The 22,333-nt window shown below is 38.8% G+C and overlaps 2 protein-coding genes and 1 long non-coding RNA gene across 6 annotated transcripts; all 3 read left to right on the forward strand.

Annotated features, from left to right (window-relative positions):
- The first annotated feature begins 2,146 nt into the window (after positions 1-2,146).
- On the forward strand, positions 2,147-2,834 carry LOC121052183 (disease resistance protein RPS4B-like). Its single transcript, XM_040516450.1, has 2 exons — positions 2,147-2,254; positions 2,385-2,834. The coding sequence occupies exons 1-2, from the start codon at positions 2,204-2,206 to the stop codon at positions 2,832-2,834; spliced, it is 501 nt and encodes a 166-aa protein (XP_040372384.1). The 5' UTR covers positions 2,147-2,203.
- Positions 2,835-7,578: 4,744 nt separating this feature from the next.
- Positions 7,579-10,366, forward strand: LOC121052371. Of its 2 annotated transcripts, none has more exons than XR_005808843.1 (3): positions 7,579-7,930; positions 8,047-8,137; positions 10,119-10,366. It is a non-coding gene; the product is annotated as an uncharacterized LOC121052371 (long non-coding RNA). The 2 variants fall into 2 exon arrangements; XR_005808842.1 differs by lacking the exon at positions 7,579-7,930 and adding an exon at positions 9,087-9,157 and having other exon boundaries at positions 8,089-8,137.
- Positions 10,367-12,572: 2,206 nt separating this feature from the next.
- LOC112191834 (disease resistance-like protein DSC1) lies at positions 12,573-17,881 on the forward strand. Of its 3 annotated transcripts, XM_024331260.2 has the most exons (7): positions 12,573-12,735; positions 13,245-13,815; positions 13,924-14,611; positions 14,726-15,280; positions 15,442-15,729; positions 15,835-16,800; positions 16,957-17,881. In XM_024331260.2, the coding sequence occupies exons 2-7, from the start codon at positions 13,328-13,330 to the stop codon at positions 17,611-17,613; spliced, it is 3,642 nt and encodes a 1,213-aa protein (XP_024187028.1). In that variant the 5' UTR covers positions 12,573-12,735; positions 13,245-13,327; the 3' UTR covers positions 17,614-17,881. The 3 variants fall into 3 exon arrangements, with proteins under 3 accessions (XP_024187028.1, XP_024187026.1, XP_024187027.1); XM_024331258.2 differs by having other exon boundaries at positions 13,924-15,280; XM_024331259.2 differs by having other exon boundaries at positions 13,316-13,815; positions 13,924-15,280.
- Positions 17,882-22,333: the final 4,452 nt, after the last annotated feature.

Consider the following 22,333-nt stretch of genomic DNA (forward strand, 5'->3'; position numbering starts at 1 on the left):
TAGGGTTTATAGAAAAGACTTTATCTTTGTTCAAAATGAATCCTGGGTTTAGTGGGTTTAGAGCTAAAGGTTGAGTCTTTATGTATTCTTCTTCGATTTTCTTGTCTCTTTGTGTAATTTGATGTACAAATTGTAATTGTGGTTTTATTTGTGTTGGATCTTTTATCAGAAAAAGGTTTAAGCTTACTGTTGTAGTTAAGTTTTTACCAGAATTATGAGTAATGCTGTGAGCAGTTGGAAAGAGTAAGATTGGGAAGTTTCTGGTTCAGCCTCAGCTTATGTTTCCCTGATTGCTAAATTATGATTTAGTTAGCTGTATTTCGTTGTTGAAGATTGAAACTTTGGATACATTGCTCTTGGAATCGGTGTAATGGGTTTTGTAAGACTATTGCTGGTTGTCTTGTAGATGCAAGTTTCTGAAATTCAATAATGTTATGGACACTTGATTTTGAAGCCAGTCTAGAGTTTTTCATATCTTGTGAATTATGTCAGTGTTGTACTCGAAGTTGTGGGTGTAATAGTGGTTTTGCATTTGAGGTGGATGAAGTCAATAGTGAATTCTTACTTGTTGTAATGCAGGCTGTAATTGAGAAATTAGGCATTGATATATTGTGCTGAAGAGCTTTAGTGGGTTTTCAGAAAATGATACGAATCTTAAAGATTAAGCCCCTAATATCTACGCTTGAGTCTTCAAGCCACCAGTTCCTTCAAAGGTGCTCTGTGAGTGGGACTGCAAATGGTAAGTCGAAGACGAAGACTGCAGCTCCTCTGAAGCGCTCAAAGATAACTACGAAAAAAGGTTCTGGAGATGGTGCTCCTAAAGGTGCAGAGGAAACCCACGTAGTGCTATGTACGCCTCAGAACTCTCCAGAAATAACCCAAGTACGCGATCCGTTTTCGTGACTTGACAACCCACGACGTGACCCGACCGGAACTCTTCCAGAGATGCCAAGCAAGATAAAATACTTGGGTTTAAATGAAACTGCAACTAAAGATTTGCCTTGATCAATTTGGTCTCTCAAAAAACTTGCTAAACTGAATCTTTCTAGCCGTACAGGCATTAAGAATCTTCCAAGAAGCCCTAGGAAGCTGAAATGCCTGGCATTTCGTGAGTGTGTTCTGCGGGATCATTTCAGTCGTACTGCAAGATAGCAAACAGCTTGTGAGGCTCCCAGCCAGCATCTATGAGTTAAAATCTCTGAAGAACTTGATCTATCTGGTCACTTTAGAATCAAGAAGTTCCCAGAAGTCTTGGAGGTAATGGAATGTCTCGAGTTTCTTCGGGTACATAATTAAGAAATTGTAGAGGTACCCTCGTCAATTGAAAATTTTGTTGGGCTTAAAACACTAGAGATATCTTCATGTGGAAGCCTTGAGTTTGTCCCCAACAGCATCTGCAATTTAAACGTCCTTAAGCGTTTCTTAATGACTTACAGGCTGCGTAAAACTGAAAAGATTGCCTCCCATGTCAGTGATTTTGTGCCCTTGATATCTCTAGACCTCAGTGGTTGCCAATTTTTAGAAGAAATCCCTGATGGCCTCATTGGTTCAACCTGATTGCAAAGACTAAATCTAAGTGGAACCATGATTCAGACCATCAATTCAACAATCAAACAAGCGTCTGGGCTCAAGTATCTGAACACAAGTAACTGCAAGCGCCTGCAATCTTTGCCAGAGCTCCCATGTCTTCCAACTTCGGAGGCAAATGGCTGCCCGACACTGAAGACGGTGTCATATCCAATGACTGCACCCACACAAGATTTGAATCAGAGGCATTCATTTTTTTATTCTATAAATTTGGTTGAGAATACAAGAAGCAACATGATGGATGATGCACGGCTCAGAATTGTGAGAATGGCAACAGTATGTCTCTTGCTCACACACACACACACACACTGATATTAAATTGGAGTAGATTCCTCTGCTTTCTAATGACTCAAAAGCCTTGACGAGTTGCATAACCATGATGTCTATAACTCTATATACAGGATCATCATTACATGGTACCGTTACTCTAATATGTCCGGGAACTGAGACCCCACAGTAGTTCAGCTGTGAAAAAGAGGGATCTTCAATAAAAACCAAGCTTCCTCTGCACTGGTCTGATGATAAAAACTTCTTGGGATTTGCTCTCTCGGCTGTTTTGCCATTCTATGCAGCATATTCTGTCACACTTCAATGTGAATGCAATCTCACAACCATAATGGATGATGCAAAGTTCAGAATTATGCGAATGGCAACTGCTTGTAATCTTGTACGTCTCTCTCTCTCTCTCTCTCTCTCTCTCTCTCTCTCTCTCTCTCTCTCTCTCTCTCTCTCTCTCTCTCTCTCTCTCTCTCACATGTAGAATAACCATGAAGTTTATATATGGCATGTATCTGCAGAAACGTTTGTCATCTGGTAAAGCAGAGTTCATGTGTCCGGGAAATGAAATTCCTAAATGGTTTAGCTGTCGAACGGAGGGATCTTCAATGAACATTAAGCTTCCTTTGCACTGGTCTGATGATTCAAACTTCTTGGGTATTGCTCTGTGCTCTGTTTGTGCAATCAGTGTCCCATTTCTTTTTCATAGGTATGAATGTGATATGATTCTCAAAACCAACAATGGTGAAACCCATAGTGTGAATTTGGCAAGTACAGAGGGCAACAAGACTGATGACCCGACTGTTGACACAGATCACGTGTTGGTGTGGTATGATACAGTCCATGCAATTTCAGATGAAGCAAAATGGTCTGTGGAAGCCTCGTTTGACTTCTATACAGTACTCTGTCGTAAGCGGTGGAATAAAGTGAAAAGGTGTGGGGTCTGCTTTCTGTATGCAAGGCCAAGATGATGATGCTCTGAAATTTGAAGTCATTCGTCCACAACAAGTTGCTACAACTAGGAGAAGTCATTTCAGAAGCCTCCCAAATAAGAGTCACCACTCACCAGTCTCACCCAGTGAATGAAAATGTTGAAGACTATTGGGAGTTTGAAGGTCCGTCCAATTATCAAATGTTTCTTTCGTAGAGTACTTTGTAATGCACTGCCTACCACTGTCAACTTGTTCAGAAGCAATCTGGTAAGAAATCCCATGTACCCCATCTGCCATAAAGACGAAGAATCAATATAACATGTGCTGTTATTATGCCCTTGGGTGGAGACAGTCTGGTTTTGCTCCCCTTTAGGTTATAAAATTAACGAATGCCAAATCACTACTATTCATAAGTGGTTCTTGGATTTACAAGGTACATTTACTACTGACATTGAGAAGAATTTGGTTCTTACCATGGGGTTATTCCTCTGTTGGTCAATTTGGAAGAGTAGACGCAGGTTTGTTTGTCAGGGGAAATCACTGTCTCCGGTTGATTCAATCACCAGTGCACTCAGTTTGATGAATGAGTTTTTGGCAGACTAATCTCTCGGTGCCCAACCACTAACTTCTTCTTCACAATCTCGACCCAAATTCTGGTCTCCTCCACCATAGCCACTAATCAAGGTTAATTGCGAGGCGGACTTGGAGAAGGAGACACGCAAAGCGGGACTTGGTGTTATTGGATGTAATCACAGTGGCTCTTGCATCTGAAGATTGACTAAATCTGCAACTTGTTGCTTTGCGTTTGTAGAGGAAGGTGGTTGTGGAGGGAGTTTCTCTGGCTAGATATTTGAGTCTGAGAGAAGTTGTGATAGAGACTGATTCAAAAATGTGATCCATTCTACGATTGTCAACAAAATAAGAAGGTTAGCAGCTAGCTTTGAAGACATCCATTGGGAGTGGTCTCCCCGATAAGAGGACTTGGCAGCTCATACTGCTGCATCGCTTGCCACTAGAGAGGTGGGTCTTAATAGATGGGTTTCATCGCGACTACCTTCTCTGACTCTGGTACTGAGGAATGATGGGTTGGGCAACGTCCACAAGTGGTGTAGCAATAGGACGGCAGCAATCTACTTTTTCCTCTTTTGGTGTGTTCTTTCCTTGTCCTGATCTTCTCTTGATTAGGTTGGATCTGCTTTCCCTTGTTCCTTTTGATATTTGGGCTTGGTCCTATGTTCCACAAAAATAAAAAAATCTAGGAGAAGCCGTGGCAGCTTTGAGGATGAAGCAAGTGGAAGTCGATCAACTGTCTGGTCACTGTTATACTAGAAGTGAAACTTACGGTAGGTATTGATAGTGGAAGTGAACTTTGTACTTAACTATGTTGCAATGAAGCTTGACCCGAATTAAGGTCTTCAGAACTGTCACCTGGCTTTCGTGACTTCATGTTCCACATTCTGTTTGTGTTGATTTCCATATCACAGAGAGCGAAACTAGTAGTTGTCTGTGTGTGTACGTTTTTGTCAGGTAATTAAAACATCTTGATTTATTCTTGCTCAAATTTTTGTAAATCTTTTGGTTAATTAGTTCTGGTTTCTTGAAAAACCTGATATTTTGGCTAATACTTCATACTTTTTATTGGTGTAATTTTCATAATATATTACTAAATGCTAAGGCCGGCTAAGCATAATTCATAATTGGCTTCATTGAACATTGACTGGGCAGGGCAGAATATTTTGTCAAAATATTTCATTTCACTCAGAGTACTCTCAAAAATTTCTTTTACAAATGTATTTGATGAAGCACAACAAAGTAAAAATCAGCTTTGCATATATTAATTCATAATGTTTTATCCCTAGCTACTACGTACTTGATCAAAATGATAATGTTCGACAGCAAAAGAACAGGGAATCAAGTGTTGCACTCTAGTTAATATGGCATCCGGTTAATTTCAGAACATAATCATCACAGAATCTCATGAGCAGTGCCATAGTACCTGTTGACAAATGCATTCTGAAACTCAGATATGTCAGGAGTATCTAGGGCTGTCAATGGATCGTGTCGGGTCAAGGTATATGTCGTGTCACAAGAGACAAACCCAAACCTAACCTATTTATTAATCGTGTCGAAAATTTAAACTCAAACTCAATCTATTTATTAAACGGGTTACCCGTTTCCAACCCGCTTAACCCATTTAATAAATAGGTTGTGTCGTGTAGGACAAAATGACTCATTTAAGGATTAATGCTCCGACCCATTTAACTAAAAACATGCATAAATTGACTAAATTCACTAAAAATTTCATAAGACGAAGAATATAAATAATTATATATAATTCATAAATAATTAAATCTAATAATGATGAAGCAAAATATTTCAAATTGTTCAATCATATGATCAAATACTATTAACGTCCAAAATTTCAAGAAGAAATATAGCACAATTGGGTTATACGGGTTCACTTCGTGTTGGCAGGTTGATCCCTGACTAACCTGTTTATTAAATGGGTCATGACAGGTTGACCAGCCGTGGACCCGTTTTTTAATCGTGCGGGTTCAACCCGCTTTATTTCGTTTGGGTTTCGAGTTGTGTTATCGGGTCGTGTCGAAATTGACAGCCTAGGATTATCCGATGTTGGTACCGTATAGAACTTGTAAATCCTCATCTTCATTATATTCTCTACACTTCTTCTCCGGCCGCCTTCCCTAACTCCAAGATCAATATTTTCTCCCTTTGCTTCTTCTTCCACCTTCACATTCTTTTCGTCATCTTCTTCTATCACCTGGTTCTCATCGTCACCACTGAAGTACAACTCTTCCAGCTCATCATCATTAGCACTAAAGTACTCCTCCTCCTCCTCATGAACATGAACTTCATGACACATTACTTGCCCCGCCGGATCTAAATAAGGCACGGCGTATTCAAACTTTGCTGGATCACCATTTCCCTTGACATTTTTGTGTTTGAGAGCAGCCCTTCTTTGCGTGCTGCTGAAGACAAAGATTTCAGGACCTTCGTTGTCTACTCTCTTGTCCAAACGAACATGCGGAGCCCAGTCAGTGGCGGAACTAGGAATTTTACTTTGGGGGGAGGGGGGGTCCGAGTCTAACAATAGAGGACTAGATTTATAATTTTAATTATTTATTTTAGTTAACTATACGTTAAATGTAGCATTTTTGTAGATTATTTTTCATCACGATACTCATAAACAAAGAATTGAATACTTTTGAGGGCTAAATCTACAAAATCTAATAAAACCATATCTGTTTAATCGAGAATGAATTTATGAAAATTTAGTTCCACACCATTGTAGTCGCGACTCGAAATAAAAAATAGAGGCACAAAATTGACAGAAAACTTCTCATTCAAAACCATTAAAATCCCTAACATCTATTGCATATTATATATTTCGTTTTATTAATCTAAACAATTGTTAATTATTTTTAGTTAACCAATTTCAATTCAATAAAATATTATATATAGAATAGTAATCATGGGGACATTTATGATCTATCTATCTTTCTGTTATTGTTTTCTTTCTCTTACCTAGCAAGTGGCACGTGGTAGTGTGGGATTGGGTTTGGGGGAGGAAGGGAAAGGGATGGCGGTCCAATTTTTTAAAGCTTTATCACTGCAACACTTGGTATTGAGCGATCTGTCAAAAACTTAAGGGGGTCCGGACCCCGCCTGACCTGCACATAGTTCCGCCCTTGAGCCCCGTCCATCTTCAATCTCTTCATCAAAATTCTCTTTTCCACTTCTCCCTTACTCTCTACAAGTCCAAGCTCATTCGAAGGCAGAGAAGCAGAAACAACGGCCACCACCACAAGGATCAAAGCAACCACTTCTTTTCTAACCATGGCCTCCTCCGTGGAGCCGAATCGATAAACGCTGCTGCTCTTCTTGTACAGCTTTCCTCCTTCTTCGAGTGCTCCTTCGAGATTCGAGAAATCCCACTTGAAAGAATGGTAGAGTGGTGAGTCCAAAACAGAACTCGGTGTCCCAACCGGAAACGCTGCCTTCCATAGACCATCCAGGCTCCGGGGCTCCTCCAAGTACTCTGCGGGTCGAGGCTTGACCCTTTCGCAGTGGCTGAGCTGTGATTTCAACCTCTAGTTCCCTCAAAGCCTTTCTCTTCATCGCTCCCAAAAGTTAAATAAAGATAATTGCTTGTGATAGTCAAAGTCGAGAAAGTGAAAGCAATCGTCTCAATTAACACAAAGTCAAATCGATATTGGGTTCGGCTCCCCTTTATAAAGAAATTGTTGTAATTCTATCATTTCTATGTGTAGCTAGGAGTCCTACAACAATAAGGAAAGCATTGGTCCATTCCCTGTGTAGGGAAGGCTCAAAATCCAACGCACTATTCATTTCATAGATTTCTGTGTAAGGAAATCTATGAAGAAAGCATTGGTCCATTTCCTTGTGTAAGGAATTGTAATACCCCGAAAAATCCAATTTATTTTCCGATGACATTTTAGAATGATTTTGTGGTCATGGGTGATTGTACGACCTTGGAGAAGTGTGGAAGTAGTTCGATCGATTTTATTACGAAATCGTACGTATTTAGGGGCGTCTCAAAAATCAACTTTTTATACGTACCAAATTTGGGAAAACTTCCTTCACGAAAGTTGTAGAGCTCGTTGATACGATCGCGTGCATATTCGGAACGCAAAAATCTGAGTTCGTATGAATTAGTTATGATTTTTTGAAATAATTTCCAATTTGGTATAAAACTTCCAAAAATGGAAGTTTCCAAAAATAATTCTCATTTCCGGTTTTGGAAACCCAGGCTCGTTTCTCTCTCTCCTCTCCCCCGAGCTCGGCCGGAAACTGCAATTCCTTCGCCGGCTTTGTTCTTCCTCCTCCGGCCACCAAATCACTCCAAACTTCTTCCATTAGCTTCGCCTCGTCCTTGCGCACCTGTATGTGGTGGCCTTGCACGGCGGCGCTGCCTGTAACGGCGGTGGTGAGCTCGTTCCGATTTAAGCTCAATTTTGGTCAACGACGGTTTTCTCCTAGCTCCGGCCACCAAAACTTCCGATCCTTGGCTCCATGAACTCCCCTCAACCTGCTGATCATCATACTAGGAGGATTGCACCTAGAGTGACCAGTTTCACGTTCGTCGGAGCTCGGTAAGTTTTGGATCCGAAACGAAAATCTTTCGATCGGTATATCTCGAACTGTAGTGCATCGTTTTGATTGATTATTTTCCAGTAGATTCACCTTGATGTTCTTAACAACTCTCTAGAAGGAATCGAGGCCTGAAATTGAAGTTTTTACGTCGCAAATCAAACTCGCCGGTTTCTGGAAATTTTCCGGCCACCTTCATACGGTTCAAGGTAATTTTCGACCCCTTCCGGTCATTTTCAGACTTCGTACTAGTTATGAAAGTTGTTCAGCTTGATGAGAGGAAGAGGAGCAGCCAGTACCCGACACCATTGGCGGTGGTCGACGGCGGCTCTGCCTCTTTTCCGGCGGCCCTTTTCCGGCCACCTCCGGGGGTCAAAAATGTGATTTCTTTACAGTTTTAGATTCTTCGTTTCGATACGATCGTTTGCATATATAATTCATAATTTTTGGATATCGTATTATTTAAGTATGAATTTTTGCGGTTTCGATCGATTTCGATAATCCAATTAATGTTTTTCGAAGATCGGACCGTCCGATGGACTTGTAGTTTTGATATGTTGATCGTATGACTGTCTCGGTGACCTTGTGAGGTCACGGGCGAAGATCCGACCGTTGGATCTTCGTATAATTGTGAATTAGGGTTTTTGGAAGGCGATTCGTGAGAATCCGACCGTCGGATTTTCATGAAATTTTGTAGAGATGTTTATAAGGACGATTCAGGAAGATCCGACCGTTGGATCTTCGTGATATTTTTGGAGGATGATCCTAAGGGCGATCAATGAGGATCCGACCGTTGGATCATCATATAATTTCGATCCGACCGTTGGATCATCTTTATTTTCAGATCCGGCCGTTGGATCGCCTTTATATTCAGATCCGACCGTTGGATCATCTTTATTTTCAGATCTGACCGTTGGATCGCCTTTATATTCAGATCCGACCGTTGGATCGTCTTTATTTTCAGATCCGACCGTTGGATCGACTTTATTTTCAGATCCGACCGTTGGATCGTCTTTATTTTCAAATCCGACCGTTGGATCGTCTTTATTTTCAGATCCGACTGTTGGATCATCTTTATTTTAGAATCCGACCATTAGATGGTAGTATTTGTGTGGTTTATGAATTAGTTGGCTAAGTTTTGAATCATATTGGATCTAGGTGATTGACGGTCTTTCTTGGTGAGCGGTTGTGGCGTGTTTTGTAAGATTGAAGACGCAGCGGGATTAGAAGTGGGTAAATCTCACACGGTTCATATTACGAACCGAGTACTGTTAATTAATTTAATTGTCGTAATTGTGTGAAAAATATTTATGGAATAAATATTGGTTTTAAATCATATGGACTTGATCAACTACGGTCCATAGGTAAGTAAAACGATTTTAAATTATACAAAATGAATTTCCTGTTTTTCTTGCGTGAACTATAGTTGGTATTAGTGATTATCCCTGTGCGGATGATTACGTATATATATATTTACGTGGATATATATATATGGATTGGTGTGACATTGAAGAGTGTGGAATTGTGGTGATTTATTTGTTATGATTTGTTATGTGACTTATGATATTTATATGTGGATTTATACGTGAATTACCTTAGTTATATGCGATGATTGTGATCACTGAGTCATGTAGTTTTTATGATGGATAGTGGGGGACGTATAGAGTGTTGGGACGTAGTGCTCTGAGGACTGAGAGTCCGAAGAATGCCGGTTAAATGATAACCGAGATGTAGTGCTCTGAGGACTGGGAGTCCGAAGAACGCCGGTTAAATAATAACCGAGATGTAGTGCTCTGAGGACTGGGAGTCCGAAGACCACCGGTTAAATAATAACCGAGATGTAGTGCTCTGAGGACAGGGTGTCCGAAGACCGCCGGTTAAATAATAACCGAGATGACAGGTAACAAGGTAGTTAGAACTCTAACGTGTTATTGGTGTTGGGTCCAAACAGTTGGGATGGACCAAAGTGGTAGTATTGTGGGTAGAGAATTGTGAAAATGTATTTGTTGGGAATTTTCCGTGTTTTGTTTTGGTGTTTCCTTGCAGTTGTTGAATTTGTTGATTTTTACTTGAGTTAAAATAAACATGTTATAAAATCAACAATTCTTTCTTATTTACTCACGAGCTTTGCGAAAAGCTTACCGGGTTTTGTGTTGTTGCAATTCCCGGTACACTATTCAAATTGTGTAGCGGGAAGTCTTGCAGGTTAGGAGAATCAGGGCGGTGATCGTGCGGGTTAGAGTAATTGTTGTAGTTTTACAGTGATTGTAATAGTGAGGTGAGTTAAGTTCAATTTGAGCTTTACAATTTACTTTGTATAGTGAGTTGTAAAAATTAATTTGAGGTTTGTAATTTGAGTGTTTGTGTTCTAGTTGATTATTCATGTTCCGGATTTGAAAAAAAGTTATTCAAAATTCGGGGCGTGACAGGAATCTATGAGGAAAGCATTGGTCATTCCCTGTGTAAGAAAAGCATTGGTTTGTTTTACAGATTTCTGCCAAAAAATAAAATGAGATTATAATGAAATCCTTAAGATAATAGAGTTAAAATAAAAAGAGTTGCTCAATATTCGAAATTTAGACGCTTCATCGTACTCTTACTACACGGATTATAATCCTGCAAGTCTCACAAGCTTATCAATATCTGATACTTATTAGTCTTCGTCATTGAATGCACCAATCCTGTGTGCTAATGAAGCCGGCCAACCACATATTGGCCTAATTAAAGAGAGAGAAACCTACCATACAAACATCACCCAACGAGTCGAGATGATTGACACTAATTTGTCTAGAGTATATAGAGAAGATACGATCAATCATTTCCTACGAGCTAGTGAGATTCAAACTCACTGCATGTTAATGCAAATTGGGATGAAAATGCTTAAGCAAATGACAATATTGAGGTGAACGTATTGATAGTAATAAGCACGAAGGCCGATGACCATAAACCTCCCATAGCAAATAACATTGCTCAAACCCTGAAGGCTCAACACAAGAAAGAGTAACACCCAAGCCCATCACGCCGAGACAGCCCAATACCATTTTCCCATTTCTCATCGGCTTAAACGGGCCCAAAACCCCTTCACTCCTCCACCAGTTTTCTCTTGCAAAGTAGTCTCAGTCCTTAACATTGGTTCTATCTGAGCACTGCTTATATAATCCTATATTTCTAATTGATCGCTTTGCTTTTATTTTAGGGGAGTGAAATTTAGACTCCCAAATTACATTTGACACTCCCTCTCTCATTTTTAACAGTTAAAATGTCAAAATGCCCACTACTCTATCATCTCAAACTGAGCCTATTCCCACAGTAGATGTCTTTATTCTCAGACGCGTGTGTTGAGGCCGTGAACTCTTCACTGAAGAGCTCAAAGAAGTTGTCTTCATCTCTATCAAATGAAGAGCTCTCTGATACTCTTTGGAGAAGTCATCCCAATGAGCTGAGTCGCTGTGTGTAGGAAGATCACAAAGAGAGAGTGTCTCCTCTGCTTCATATGGATCATCATCTTGTTGATTAAGTAATTATTGATCTGGGTTTTCTTCAAGGGCAACGTATAAGTCTAATTGGGCAATCATTTTGGGGAATGAATCACGAAAAAAAGCTAAAGCTTTGTTGGAATTTCTGGGTGTGTGTTGAATTTTGTGGGGAGAGATGGACCTAATTAAGTTTAGTTCTATATCTCTGGATTTGGTAGAGGGGATAGCGATGGCTTCTAGATGAAAGGAGCTGATATATTGTTGATATATAGAGTTAGGTTGTCAAATGAATGGAGAACAGAGTGGTTAAAAGTAGAAGGGTGAATGTAGAATGTAATTAGAGGAGTGCAAATTTTACTTCCCTTATTTTAATTTTAGTACATTTATTCTTTGCTGAGAAGGTGGATTGATTTCCTTCGAATCCTTGGATTTTGTTTGATCCGCTTTTGTTTCTCACTCGACAGCGGTAATTGGGGGTCAAGGCCACCAATCAAGTTAATCTTTTTTCTATGAAATTTCCTACCAAGAATCAATCTTCGAAAGGGTAAGTCACGTATGAATACAGTTATTTTTATGGAGAAATAATTTCTCCATTGTGGACCCAACAATAGAGAAAACATCATTTCTTTACGTATACGTTGCTCTGGTCCAGTCATCTTTTCCTTGGTCCTAGTTCGGATTTCAAAACACTATCAATATGTTAATGTTTGAATATGAGTACTGCTGACTCTCTTAATTTGGCTACCATCTCTAACTCGTGGATTTATTGAAAACTAACCAAATTACTGCGAGGACATCAGACACTCGAGGTCATCGGAGAGTAGACGATATGATAATCCGATCTGCTAATTATGATTTAAGAAAAGCAAATTGCAAACAGGAACTAGAAATAAATGCTGAACGGACTGGTCCCAAAACGCGCTTCAAATGCCTCTTTCACAATGGGTCATACGTTCTCACGTCAATAGGAGCCGGTGAAAAGGTGTCGGTGCCTGGAATTTTCCTTAAAGTTATTAAATCATGTCAGAATTATTTGTTAACATTAGGAATATAATATATTATAATTATTTTGTAGTTAGTACTTATCTATTCTATGTGTGGTAGAGAATAGAGACGTAAGTCAATTGTATTTATGTAATTCTCTTTATATACCTTCAATGTGTGAGATGAATCAAATATCAGAAATTCATTATCTAAACCTCGTTCTATTTGACCTTATTGTCCCAACAGTTCTTAAGGCGAACAGATAAGAAAGTTCCTAAACTTGTGCAGATCTCCAACCAAGCTTCACCGGATAAAAAACTGATCAGATCCGCATAATCTCGATCTCTGTAAGTATATATCTAGTTTATCATATATGCTAATTTTAATGTTAATTTTGTATTGGATTTGCGTCCTATATATATATATATATATATGCTTCGAACAACTTCATTTTATATGTTGCAGAAAGCCAATAGTTGCAATTATAGTCACCCTTTGTTTAGTTTGAGTTGTTGAATGATATTTAATGAAAGTGTTTGGAACTTAATTTTCTTGAGGTTCTTCTTTTTATCTTTGCTACTGGAGTTTTGTCCCGAGAGATAAGAAGTTCCTAATTTTTGTGGAAATCAAACCTGAATTTGAAAACTGATCAGATCAGCATAATCTATATGTATTCAATCTCTCTTCGGACAGACTGAACTGCTTTGTTTCCCCTTACTTGTTTCAGTTGTTTGCTAAGAACTTGTAAGTGTTTTATAATTGTTTATCATGTATGTAGTACTTAGTTTTGTTTTGAATTTAGTTCTTAATTTCTATTCAGAGAACCCAGTAACCATCTTTTATTTATTTTTGGCAGGTCACCATTTCAAATTAATTTGAATCTGGAGAATTTTTTTTGGTCCTAAGGAAGCGTGCTTTTACTTGTAGATCTGAGCAGTTATGGCTTCCTCTTCTGTCATCCCCACAAAAGAAAAGTATGATGTCTTCATCAGTTTCAGAGGCCAGGATACTCGCAAGACTTTTACCAGCCATCTTGAAACTGCTCTGATAAGGAGGAAAGTGGAAACCTACATTGATTACAGACTGGAGAGAGGAGATGAAGTGGGACCCGCCCTTCTAAAAGCAATCGAGGAATCAAAGATTTCCTTGATCATTTTCTCGGAAGGCTATGCTTCTTCCGCGTGGTGCTTGGATGAACTTGCTCATATACTGGAATGCAGGGAAAAACATGGACGATATGTTATACCTATTTTTTACGATATAGAACCATCACAAGTGCGCTACCAGACTGGAAGTTATGAGACTGCATTTGCTCAACATGAACAATGGTTGAAGGACGACAAGACGGACAAGGTGGCCAAGTGGAAGGAAGCTTTAGTAAAAGCAGCCAATCTATCTGGGTCTCATTCAGCTTCAAGAACTGCTCGGTAACTCTCTGACTTGTACTAATTTCTGCTTCTGACTAATCTATTAAAGTTAGAAGAAGACGTTGTATGAATAACTATTAATTATCTGTACTTGGTCATTTGTGGTAGGGATGATTCCGATTTAGTTGAGCAAGTAGTCAGAGATGTGTTGACCAAATTGAATCGTGAATCATCAACCGATTTAACTGGTCTGATTGGAGTTGAAGGCCGCATGCAGAAAATTTTATTGGAATTAGACATCATCCCAGAAGATGTTCGTGTTCGCTCTGTAGTTATCTGGGGTATGGGTGGTATCGGCAAGACCACGCTGGCTGATGCTGTATATCATGGACTCTCTTCTCAATTCGAAGCTCACTGTTTTCTTGCAAATGTTAGGGAACGATCAGGTACCAAAGGAGCTTTCTCTCCTGAACTGTATCTTTTGCGAAATGAACTTCTTGGAGAATTACTAGGGGACAGGAATTTAGCTATCCATCCTCGTACTATAGGTGATGTTTACAAAGAGAGGCTCCGCAGTACAAAAGTCCTTGTTGTCCTCGACGATGTGAATGATTCAAGCCAATTAACATTTTTAGCTGGAGAAGTTCCATTTGGCCGAGGAAGTAGAATAATTATAACAACTCGAGATAAGCGACTAGTTAAGGTCCTTGAGGAGACTCTACTAGTGAAGAAAGTAGCTGACCATGATGTTAAGATCTACGAGGCAGAGAAATTAGATGAAGATGAATCTCTTCAGCTCTTCCATTTAAATGCTCCCACATATTCCACGGAAAGTTCAGTATCTTCAGAGGAGGTGGTAGATCATGATGTTGAGATGTACGAGTTGGAGGAATCATTTAAATCTCATCAGCTCTTCCATTTAAATGCTCCCACATATTCCACGGAAAGTTCAGTATCTTCAGAGGAGGTGGTAGATCATGATGTTGAGATGTACGAGTTGGAGGAATCATTTAAATCTCATCAGCTCTACCATTCAAATGCTCCCAGATATTCCGTGGAAAGTTATTTATTTTCAAAGAAGGTGATAGATCGTGCTGCTGGCATTCCATTAGCCATCAACATTTTGCGTTCATTATACCTTAAATCGAAAGGACCGGAACAGTTTTGGGATAAATTGAAAAAGTTTCCCAATGAAGGACTTCAGAGCGTGTTGCTCTGTAGTTTTGAAGGAATAGAAGAAAACGAGAGGGAGATATTCCTTGATATTGCATGTTTTCACAAAGGGGAGAAACTTTGTGATGCAAAAAGAATATTAGCTGCCTGTGGTTTATTTCCGGATGATGGAATTGAAAGTCTCATTTATATGTCTCTCATATCAATCAAAGATGACCGCATATGGATGCACGATGAAATACAAGTAATGGGTTGGAAGATTGTCCACAAAGAATGTGCTACAGATCCGGGACAGCGCAGTAGGCTGTACACTTTTGAGGATGTCTGTGATGTATTGGAAAGGAGGAAAAAGGTATGCTTTGACTTGATTTTCTTAATATAATGTATTTAACTTTAAAATTAATACCTTGGAGAAACTACAGAAACAAGTTCTAAAAGTTATGTAATAAAAATAGTTTGGAATAAATTATTTTGTGTACCGAGTATGTGTGAATAATTTGCTCTTGATTGCAGGGAACTCCGGCAGTTCAATGTATATCCCTGAAAATGGTAAATAATGAAGAGGTACTGTTGAGTCCTAAAGCCTTCAAAAAGATGTATAATCTGAGATTCCTTGAGCTTGGTTCGGTTGATATAAATCTCGACGACAACACAGATCTTGAATGTCTTCCTGATGCCCTTCGATTTATAAGCTGGCCTAGATGCCCTCTGAAATCTTTGCCATCAAACTTTTCTCCAAAAAATCTTGTGGATATTCATATGCCTTGGAGCAAACTCCAAAGACTTTGGAATAAACGCCAGGTATGCTCCAGTTATTTCTTGCATTACTGAAAGTAGTAGTACTATCTGGAAAAGTTATATATTTATGCTTAGTTATTCTTGCCGTTTTTCTTTAACTTGTTACAGAATCCTAAGAACTTGAGAAGGATTGATCTCTGTCGTTCATTGGAGCTGACTGAAATTCCTGATCTGTCGAAGTGTATAAATATTGAGAGTATTAATCTTAAAGGATGTAGGAGTTTGGTTGAAATCACTTCAGATTTTGGTAATCTTACCAAGCTTACTTATCTGAATCTGAGAGGATGCTCAAAATTGAGAAAAATTCCAGAGCTACCATGCACGATGGAATTCTTAGATTTAAATGAAACTGTACTAGAGGAATTGCCTTCATCAATTTGGTCTATGGAAAAACTTCTTGAGTTGAGTCTTCATAGATTTAAGTGCAATATTCCGAATGTCCCTTGGAACCTCATGTCTCTCACATCTCTTATTTTGACGGGGACGGGAATTGAACAGCTACCCTCATCGATTGGAAATATTGTTGGACTCAAAACATTAGACTTGACTTGGTGCAAGAGCCTTGAGTTTGTCCCAGACGACATCTACAAGCTGCACCTTCTTGAGCATTTCTTGCTTCCACACTGTTGGCAACTAAAAAAATTACCTCTCTCATCTACCAGTCTCTGCAAGTTAATATGTCTAGACCTTGATGACTGCAAATTGTTGGAAGAAATCCCCGACGGCCTCATTTGCTCAACCTCATTGAAAAGGCTAAATCTACGTGGAAACGGGATGATTGTGACCATACCTGAGACCATCAAATTAGCTTCTGGGCTCTGGTATCTAAGCATCAAGAATTGCAAGCGCCTTCAGTCTATACCAGAACTCCCCAGTCATCTAAACGAGTTGAATGCAGATGGTTGCACAGCATTGAAGACAGTTTCAAGAACAGAACAGAAACAATGTTTGGATGAACGACTTGAATCAGAGAAACATACATATTGTGGTTGCGTAAATTTGGATGATAATGCAAGGAGCAGCATAATGGCAGATGCGCAGATTAGAATTAGGCGAAGGGCTGCTTCTGATCCTGTATGTCTCTCTCTCTCTCTCTCTCTCTCTCTCTCTCTCTCTCTCTCTCTCTCTCTCTCACGCACTTACTTTCGTAAAAGTTGAAAATAGCTTCCACTGCTGTTTCATCATTGAATTCACAGTTAAATAACCCTGAAGTCTATAATATATGTACAGGGGCCTGATTACTATGGTAGAACACCACTTGCCTGTATCCGAATGTGTCCGGGAAATGAAATTCCAAGGTGGTTCAGCTGTCAAACACAGGGATCTTCAATAAATATTAAGCTTCCTCAGAATTGGTCCTATAACTTTTTGGCTTTCGCTTTCTGCGTTGTTGTTACAATCCCTAAATCATCTTATCTGAAAAATCTTTGTAAATCCATTCTCACAACCAACAATGGTGAAAGGCATCGTTTAGAGTTCAATTTTGACACATTTTGGGTTGGGGTTCTTGGGGCGGAGAATTCAGATCACATCTTGGTGTGGTACAGAAGAATTCCAAAACCTGAAGATAGGCAGCGGGCGACCGAAGCTTCTTTTGACTTCCCTGCGGCGCAGTGTGCCACCGAAGCTTCTTTTGACTTCCCTATAGAACTTTATCATTTAAAGGGTCGTGCATTTAACGATCCTAGTAATCGAATTGAGGTGAAAAGGTGTGGGGTCTGCTTTCTATATCCCCAATGGCAAGATGATGATGCTCTGAAATTTGAAGTCATTAATCCACAACAAGTTACTACAACTAGGAAACGCGGCCGCTCTGAGGATGAAGCTAGTGGAAGTCAAATGTCTGGTCACTTTGATCGTGGAAGTCAAACTTATTGTGAGTATTGATAGTGGAAGTGAACTTTCTCCTTATTAATCTTGCAGTGAAGCTTCCAAAGCCCGACTGAAGGTTTTCAAAACTGTCACCTGACTTTCTCGCCCGACTTCATTTTTACGTTCTGTTTATGTTGATTTCCATAGCATAGATAGCGAAACAAGTAGCTTTCTATATGAATACATGTTTTTGTCAAGTAATTAAAACTCCATCTATTCTTGCACAAATTTTTGTAAATCGATCTTTTGGTTAATCCATGCCCTTTATTGGTGTAATTTGCAAGATATATTACTAATGGCTAAGCAAATATAATTGGCTTCATTGAATATTGACCAGGGAGGGCATGCAGAATATTTTAGGGGCCGTGACTATTTATCTAATTTTAAACTAAAAATTGTCCACTTATTCCACTAAGAGTTTTTTACTCTCATTTACCCAATCTAACATCTATTGACAGTATTGCCCTCATTTTAATTAATAAATTACACTCATCTCTCTCTCTCTCCCCCTCCTCCCCTACCCTCTTCGATCTATTCTCTCTCTCCTCCCCCTCACCGATTTCTCTCTCTCTCTCTCTCTCTCTCTCTCTCTCTCTCTCTCTCTCTCTCTCTCTCTCTCTCTCTCTCTCTCTCTCTCTCTCTCTCTCTCTCTCTCTCTCTCTCTCTCTCTTAAAACTCTCCCCCTCTCAACTTCAACGATCCCAGAAGTTGATCTAGCTCCAATCCCACTGGTTCACAGCGAGTCCACACTCCTTCACGATTCTGATGAACAAGTATGAAGACGGTGAGGGCAGTGATTGAGAGGTGTAAAACGGCATCGTAGCCGCGAGCTGTGGCGGCGCGGAGGAGTTGATCGAGAAAGTGAGGAGTGAGGGCGTGGTGAATAGTGAGGAGAGAGGAGAGGTTGTTGGGTTTGCGAAATTGGGTGAGGAGGTCAAGGAAGGCGAGGCGCTGCTCGTCGGTCTGTCTCGGACTTCAATAGCTTCAAGCAATCGTGAACCAATGGCGGAGAAGAAGATGGATTCTGTTTATTTTATTTTTTTTGTGTAAATTTGGCAGAAGGCTTACAAAGAAAGAAGAATGAAAAAAAAAAATTTATTGAGTAGTTATACATGTCTATTGCGGTGCAATAATATGATTATTGGGAGGCAATAATATGAGTATTGGGGGGCAATAATATGCATATAAATTGATCAATTGTGCTTGTAGTGTATTCATTTTGGTTTTGGGAGTTCATGCAATTCACTATAGGGCAATAATATGATTATTTGAGGCAATAATATGAGTATCGGGGGGAAATAATATGGTTATTGGATATTATTAGGGAGCAATAAATTCAGACGCCGGAATCCGGTAGACGGATTAGGATTCCGGTCACCTGTCGCTGGAGTCCGGTCACTGGTCGCAGGAGTCGGGTCACCAGTCGTCGGCGTCCGCCACCGGAGTCAAGCAAGGTCTCCAATGACTTCTTTCTCTAAGTGACAAAGAAGGAGAAGGCAAAATTGTCCTAAAAATAAATAAAAATGAATTTAAAAAATACTTAATTAGGTATTAGGGAAATAATCTCTTAGAGTGTTTGGGTAAATGGGCAATCTCTTAGAGTGTTTAGGTAAGTGGGCAATTTTTAGTCTAAAATTAGGTAAATAATCATTTCTCCAATATTTTATCTCACTCAAGTACGCGAAAATTTTTCTTTTACAATTGTATTCGATGGAGCACAACAAAGTATGTCATCGAAAAAAGCACAACAAAATAAACTTCAACTTTACATATATTAATTAGTTATCTTAAAAACACATTATCAGCACGCTTTTGCTCTTATTTCTTTTTCACCTTAAACTCCATGATGATCCGCAAGCCTTATGGTGCAACAAAGTTGCCTATGACCAAGGCTAATGATCTATGAGTTTTTCTCTCATTCTCAACGAATTGCTTCATATATAACATAAATATCTTATATTATCGCATAACAGATATATATATATATATATATATATTTCATGTTTTTCATCTTTGTTCCTATACATATGAATATCAATTTTTTTTATGCGATCATACAATTAACAATTTACATATATTTGTATGTATCTTTTATATAATGTAATTGTTGAAATTTATGTTTCATATTCGACTTTGAGAACCATTGTTCCAATTGTCAAGATTCGAGTAAGCTAACTGAGTAGTCTTAGACCTATGGCTCTACAGACATCACATGAAATGTTTTCTCGTGTTTTCCCTATGGGGTTCATTGTTCACATTTATGAACATTTTGAAACCTCTGGTTCATATATGATTTTTCTATCATTTTTCATAGAACATATTGTTCTAGTACTTGTGGATCTCGATATATCTCGTATTTTCTCTTTAGTAGAAAGATGACGCATTTGACAAAATTGGACTTTGATCCTCTTGAAATTTTTGGCAAGAACTATTTGAGCTGGATTCTTGAGGCCGAAATTCACCTTATAACTAACAACCTTGGAGATGTCATCAAAAATGACAATAAGTCATCTGTGCAAGATGGGGCCAAGGTTATGATTTTCTTGCGTCACCAACTTGACAAAAGCCTAAAAGATGAGTACCTTACAATAAAAAACCCGTTTGAGCTTTTTCAAGCATTAGCTGATCGATTTTCTCACTATATGAATGGACGTATTTGCGCCTTCAAGACTTCAGCTCTGTTAAGTTGTGACTACATACTTGATCAAAATTATAATTAATTTTGCACTCGAGATTAATGTGGCATATGGTTGATTTCAGAACTTAATGATCACAATCTCATGAGCAGTGCCATAGTACCTGTTGACAAACGCATTCTCAAACTCAGATATGTCAGGAGTATCCGGTGTTTATACTGGATAGAACTTGTAAATCCTCAGCTTCATTATAGTTTCTACACTTCTTCTTGGGCCGCCTTCCCCGACTCGAAGATCAATATTTTCTCCCTTTGCTTCTTCTTCCACCTTCACATTCTTTTTATCATCTTGTTCTATCATTTGATTGTCATCTTCACCACTGAAGTACAACTCCTCCAGCTCATCATCATTAGCACTAAAGTACTTGACACGCCCAAAATAGACGCTCAACTTAACCCTGCAAAATGTAGTCGTCAGTATAGAATAAGTAGGGATTGTTCTAGCCGGGGATTGAAGGTAACTTTATAATTCACACAAAAGAAAAGAAAACAAAACTAACTAGTACACAAAACAAATAACAATATTAATCTAAAGAGAACGCCAAATAGTATAAAACAAAGAAAAAGATGGCAGGAAGCAGAAGGGGATAGAAAGGTGCGTTTCATTCCTAATCAAGAACAAATATTTTCGGGTTTTTGGTTTTTGATGAAAATGATAGGACAACGAATTTGATTTTTGATTTTGAGAAAATAAGATGGAGAATATGTTAGAGACTTGGAAATCCACCACCAATTATTTTCAAACAATGTTAAGTTAACCTAGTTTCAATTACTAAGGTGTGAACAGAAACCAACCAAGAAACAAGTCGGAGTAGATCATGTCCCTTATTAATGTTTCCCTAGTTACTTAGTCTACGTGAATGCACAATAGCTAAGCCTATCAAACATGCAATCAAGGTATAGAACGCTATCCTATCAACAACACATATAGTGTCAACATACTTGAAGCATTAGGATCTCATGGAAACACTACAACAAATTTCCCCAAAGCACACTGATTTGAATTAGTCCCTATTGGGACAAAGCACACTGATAACAGTGGCTAATAACATTAGCCACTATGCAGCCACTAATGAGGAATCAGTCCCCTCTATAGTAGGTGCTATTGTGGCAATAGGCACTGAAAAAACATCAGTGGAATAACTTCATCCAAGACAAGACAGAATCTAAATCCACACTAATATTAGTAGCTTTGGAATGCCACTCATATCAGTGGCAAATTTATGAGGTTGGATTAAAAAAAATAAGGTGCCAATTGGCACCTCTACATTCTGTACTGTACTTTATATGGTATTTTAAAATGTATCATACAATAAATATACTAACTAAAAATTTACAAGTGCAAATATCAAAATATAAACATAAAAATTCTTCATCCCACAACTGCAACTATTCTTTGATACAGACACCCTGCACGTAAAAATCCACACTGATATAGTAGGTGCTATTGGGGCAATAGGCACTGAAAAAACATCAGTGGAATAACTTCATCCAAGGCAAGACAGAATCTAAATCCACACTGATATTAGTAGCATTGGAATGGCACTCATATCAGTGGCAAATTTATGAGGTTGGATTAAAAAAAATAAGGTGCCAATTGGCACCTCTACATTCTGTACTGTACTTTATACGGTATTTTAAAATGTACCATACAATAAATATACTAACTAAAAATTTACAAGTGCAAATATCAAAATATAAACATAAAAATTCTTCATCCCACAGCTGCAACTCTTCTTTGATACAGACAACTTGCACATTACACCAGGTAGTTAGTTCTTATTCTAACAATTACACAGACCGCCATCTTAACATATAAGACTCACACTTCGCATATGGGCAGACCGCCATTGAACAAAAACAATTATATTACCCAATACAGAAAATTTTAACAAGTTATAGCTTATACATGAAACAATTAGCACCAAACATTCACCTTATTTTGGATAGAGTTGGTATCCACCAAAACCCAGTAAAGCTTCTAATCTCTTCCCCAGGCTTCTCAGAACTCAATAACTAACTCCATTTCATCAAACTAAG

This window comes from Rosa chinensis, chromosome 3, assembly GCF_002994745.2.
Source record: "Rosa chinensis cultivar Old Blush chromosome 3, RchiOBHm-V2, whole genome shotgun sequence".
NCBI lineage: Eukaryota > Viridiplantae > Streptophyta > Magnoliopsida > Rosales > Rosaceae > Rosa > Rosa chinensis.